The sequence below is a fragment of the Scaptodrosophila lebanonensis genome, unplaced genomic scaffold (assembly GCF_003285725.1).
Source record: "Scaptodrosophila lebanonensis strain 11010-0011.00,11010-0021.00 unplaced genomic scaffold, SlebRS2 tig00000001-arrow-pilon, whole genome shotgun sequence".
NCBI lineage: Eukaryota > Metazoa > Arthropoda > Insecta > Diptera > Drosophilidae > Scaptodrosophila > Scaptodrosophila lebanonensis.
In genome coordinates, this window is record NW_022060529.1 from 9,122,923 (window position 1) to 9,128,008 (window position 5,086).

General features: G+C 35.4%; 1 protein-coding gene across 2 annotated transcripts; it reads right to left on the reverse strand.

Moving 5' to 3' along the window:
- Window positions 1-3,977: 3,977 nt before the first annotated feature.
- LOC115634190 lies at window positions 3,978-4,942 on the reverse strand. 2 transcript variants are annotated; one of them, XM_030531777.1, is made up of 4 exons: window positions 4,722-4,942; window positions 4,455-4,659; window positions 4,282-4,396; window positions 3,978-4,216 (listed from the first exon to the last, which is right to left on the reverse strand). In XM_030531777.1, exons 2-4 carry the CDS (start codon window positions 4,583-4,585, stop codon window positions 4,061-4,063), a joined length of 402 nt encoding a protein of 133 aa, XP_030387637.1. In that variant the 5' UTR covers window positions 4,586-4,659; window positions 4,722-4,942; the 3' UTR covers window positions 3,978-4,060. The 2 variants fall into 2 exon arrangements, with proteins under 2 accessions (XP_030387637.1, XP_030387636.1); XM_030531776.1 differs by having other exon boundaries at window positions 4,455-4,667.
- Between the last annotated feature and the right edge of the window lie 144 nt (window positions 4,943-5,086).

Consider the following 5,086-nt stretch of genomic DNA (forward strand, 5'->3'; position numbering starts at 1 on the left):
TTAATCTGTAAAATTAGATACTATTTCATTTCAATCTATGATCAACTGAGGTTTTACTGAAATACTTTGAAAATAATTTGTAAGCCAAGAAATGTTGTTGGGCCCACGCAGATATTTCCTCAAGAAGATAAAATCACAATATTATGTACCATCCATTTGAAAAAGTCTTTAAAAGATTGTTGTCTGAAGACTCTTTTTGTCTATAAAGATGTTGATTCCAATTTTTTTTATACTACATCAAATTATTGGTCTAAGAATAACAGATTAGGAGTAGATATGTGCAGCCCCAAAAAGAAACGAAAACTTATTGGGAACAACTGCTCTTGCAATAAATGAACAGAAGAATAATTCGAGTTGAGTTGCTTTAAGGGCATGAATAGGATGATATAATCTCTCTGTTTAGTTTATTTCAATTGCTAATCTATATTCTTTAGCACTCAAGAACGGACAACACTGCTGTTGTCTGCGTTTATGTGTGTATGCTTGTAAGGAGCACTTTGAGCAGAAACACAGGTGCAGTCGGAGCGCGGTTAAAGTTATGAGAGCAAAAAGCTTGAGTCGCTTTGCAATTTTGAGAAGCGTTAATGACTTGACAGAAGCTTGAGCCGCATCACTTCTATTATAATTAATTTCAGTCATCACGATGCTTGAGTGATAAAAATCTTATAGCTATTAAAATGAGAGAAAATTGTGGGAGCATAAGCATGAGCTGCACATATTTGTAAATCATTATATAACCTACCTTCTTCTATCTTTGTGGTGGCATGAACTGTTTGGAGTTGTCAAAACAAACATTTAATTATTGTCTCCCCTATCAGTGTTTTCTGAAAATCTAAATGTGGATATAATGACATGCAGGGCGTTGTTGATTATAAATAAAAAATTTTCGGAGGCAATGCGCAAATTGCTGCAGTTCGAATAGAATTTTGTGAACTCATATTACGGTAAACACTTCCGCTTTTTGACCACCGCAAGCATTAATTGCAGTTTGGTGGTCTCGGCACATTAGGCCACAATTACAACACCGCATTTAATGTGCCCAAAAGGCACTACCAAAGAGGCAGAACCGTTCCTCTTGTGGCCATTTGGACTCGCAGCCCGTGCCTACAAACCAACAGACCAACAAGCAGTCCATTAGGCCATGTTATATGCGCTCAATTTCACACTTGTTGGTTGCGCGTGCTTGGACGTCGGTAAGCTCAGTGTGTACATTATGTGCTGACCAAGTACACTTCTTGTTAATTTTCCAAACCAATGACCGGTAGGTCCGCCTGTGCGCTTCTGGGTCTCTCATTTGCTAAGCAGCCTGCTGAAGGCGGTGGGCCAGCCTCGGGGTTTCAGCAACGGTAAATGGCGTGCAAATAAATGCAGTCAACGATGCGCGTTAATTAAATTTGCCTTTTTTATTTTAATGTGCAACAATGTTTCCAAAACGTTTCTTTGTTACGATTAATCTAAAAATGTACAAATCAATAAATTTAGTGCATTTTTTAAATGTCATATACTCTTGTGACAAATTTAGAAGACTAAATAAAATACTAATTTATTAAGTTAGGAATCCTTAAAGAGGCCTTACTGATTAAACAGTTGTTGCAATAATAGCTGCTAAGCTAAGTGTAAAGTTTTCATTTCAATCACAAAAATATTATGTATTTAAGAAAACATCTAAACAAAAAACTCTTCCCAAAATAATACAACAAACATTTGTGCAAAGGCAGTTGGTAAGCCGTTGAATCTGCGCAATTTAAAAAAAAAAATGTAAGCAACACTGGTCATTTCGATTGTTATAAGGCAATGCAAACTGCACGAGCAGCAAGCTATGACGAAGTACCGAAGAGACGAGAAAGCAAACCTGCAAGAAATATACCAACAGTTTGAGACTTAAAGCAGCATATAGCTATCTCATCTACTCTCCCTTAAAATTCGAATGGTTGTGGCGCGAGATCATAGACGCTCTTTAATAACGGAACTTCAATTTCTGAGAAATTACGGAGCTAAATAATGCCCTTGAAATTCTTTCGATGTAGGCACACACATTTGAAGGCCGGGAAATGTGCAATATGTTTTTAGAAAAATATCATTTTGACACAGTTCACGACCTGAAAATGTTTATGCCGGCACTAGATTAATTAGGCACAATGTTGTATGTTGCTGGATTTTTCTAGGCCGCGGAGAGTGCAATACATATAAAAGAAATCTTGCATTGTGACACAAACTGCGGCCTAAAAATTACAGCTAGTATAAAAATGTTATCTTTTCCGTTGTGGGCAACCATATTTACAGGCCGTAGAGAGTGCAATATGTACAAAAGCCATATTCGCTTACACCAACTGCGGCCTGCAAATACGCTTTAGCAAATCGTCAATAAATAAATAAATTTTGAAAAACACAACCTTTGTCGTTATGAGCAATCAATTTTTGAGGCCATGGAGAGTGCAATATTTATTTTAACGAAAGGCAATTGCACTTTCCATGACTTCAAAACTTGAACTCTCGACTATTTCGTTGTCGATCACAAAGACGAGCACTAACCCGAAACTGATCAATTAGCTCTATGGACAACTTGAGTTGCGTGGAAAAGTTTCAGGCCGGGAAAAGTGCAATACACTTTAGAAAAACTATGTATTTGCAAAATTCACGGTCTGTAACTAATAAACGCCATTTTCTAAGCACTCCGATCCACACACTCCAACACAAAAATATAAACTAAGAGTCCACTGACCCGCTGATGGCGCCTTTCTTACACATATGTATGTATGTATTTAGGAAGGTAGCTAGGCAACAAAGAAATTCTGATACCAAAACGGGATGTCAAATGCGAGATCTCCACTTTACAACTCTGGCAGCACCGCCAAAAGCACAAAAGGGAGAAAAATAGCGACAAATTTCTTGGAAGACGCCAAATTCCAAGAAATTTAAATGTTAACGTTTTTTCTTAGTTGTTATAAAAACAATTGCAAACAAATACAAACAAACGGAAAATATATCCAAACTATTATCTTGCTAATTCACGTATAAATGTATGTATGCACATACATGATAACTGTAGTCCTGTTTCTTCAATTTTAAAAATGCCGCACTCACAAAGTTAGATTTTTTTCCTAATTCACAAGTTGAGCAAAACTAATTACAACCGACAAGTTAAGCTGTCGAAAATGAAATGCGACTGAGCGATCTATCGATGCTTCGATCTAGACTATAAGATGTCATTACCAGAGAATAGCAAATAAATAGCACTTATGCATACCTGCAAATTATTCGGTATTTTAATTTATTCCCTATATTTGTGATATTACTATTTAAATAAATACCATGCAAAAAATAAATAGTTATTTCAAAATATAAATTTGAAATATTTTTCTGTGGTGTACTTAATGATATTTTAAATTAAAAGTATATTATAAATAAGAACTAGTTCGAAAATTTAGACATTTGAAAAAATACCCTTAGAGGGTATACTAGAAAGTCTAATCGCAGGATTTGTCGAATTAATATAGACTTGCCCATAAGTAAAATAAGTAATAGAATTGAATAATCCATACGTAGAGCCAGTTTATTATAATAGTTTTGTAGCTACCGTCGGACCGACCGGTACAAAAATTACTATTATTAGGATACCATTTTGTTACATAAAATCACTATAACGTATACTAATATACGAATCAAAAAAATCAAAAATCAGTGCTAATTACTTGTCTGTTTATTTCAGTATCATGACAAAATTTATTATTTATCAATCTGTAATTTGAATTTTGTCGATGAGTTAGTTGAAACGGCTGTAGCGGTGGATAAAAGTGTTCAAGAGTATGGCTCGGATGATTTAAAAGTTCACATTTATTTGGTTTCAAATCAATAATGAAATCAAGTAGTAATCCAAGATACACTATTTTGAGAGATCTTCAAATAAGTTGTTTTATAGTTTCAATGTTCCTTTGCAAAAATATATTTCTGAATTATAACTGATGAGATAAAACACCTTTTTACATTTTTAACCCTTTTAGGTTAGTAATTTGTTGGTTTCTCTCAATGTTTCATCAAACAAATACAAATAACACAATATTTATAATTCGTTGAGCCTGTTTTGCAGTTCTATTAGCTTTGGCTTAACGTCTTTATAATGCTCCGACTTCTGCTGAATTAGTGCCTGTAGCTTGATGCGTTCATTTTGAATGTTCTGAATGCGCTCGCGGTTCTCTCGACTTTTCGCCAAGGCAATCTAAGACATTTAAAAAAAAAATACATTAGACACCATGCTTTTCTTTTTGTGAGGACAAAAGTAACCTCCAGAGCTTTTTGTTGCGATTCCAACTGCTTCTGAAGAAATTTTATGCTCGAATCGATGAGACGTATTCGTAATGGGCGCGTACGCTCGTCTGGCGTGAGCTCGTGTACATTCCTAAGATATGATGAATGAGTGTGTTTACTGGCATAATTGTCAATTGATATTATAGTACCAATTTGTGCCTCTGTATGGGGCGAATTTATCCTTGAGGACCTCTAACGTTATCAATTTGTTGGGCACATCGTTTTCCTCAAAGAAATGATCATTTAGCTTGTACAATAAATTTGTCATGCGTGATCGCATACATTCAGCTAAGTTCGTTGTATCCAGTAATATGTCTTCGTGCTTCAATAAAACGGCAGCAATAGGCTCTAAATCTAAAGAACTTAATAAAAAACTATATTTCGCGCTCATATAAACAAATAAAACAAGCACTCACCTTAAATCTTCAAAGACCTGGGCAATGGATTTATGATAAGCATCCTTCACCTTGGGTACAATTTCAGTGTGTTGCTTGAATACGTCTTCGAGATCTTGAATGCGTTCCATTTTTTTAGACTCAGACATAGCTTCTAACTATTTGTATCCAAATCAGTTTGATTGAAATTGCGGCAAAAAGTAGACGCCACAGACAGCTGATTTAGGTGTTGGAAAACTATACAAAAGTTTAGCAGCAATCAGCTTTGGTCGTGATGTCCCGCAGCTGTTGAAACAAGGTGTCTCAGGCTGTGTGGTAATCGATAAAAATAATCCGCCATTTGCAATTCATTTATATTTTCGCATCGTGTGTTTGTGCTCTGAAAG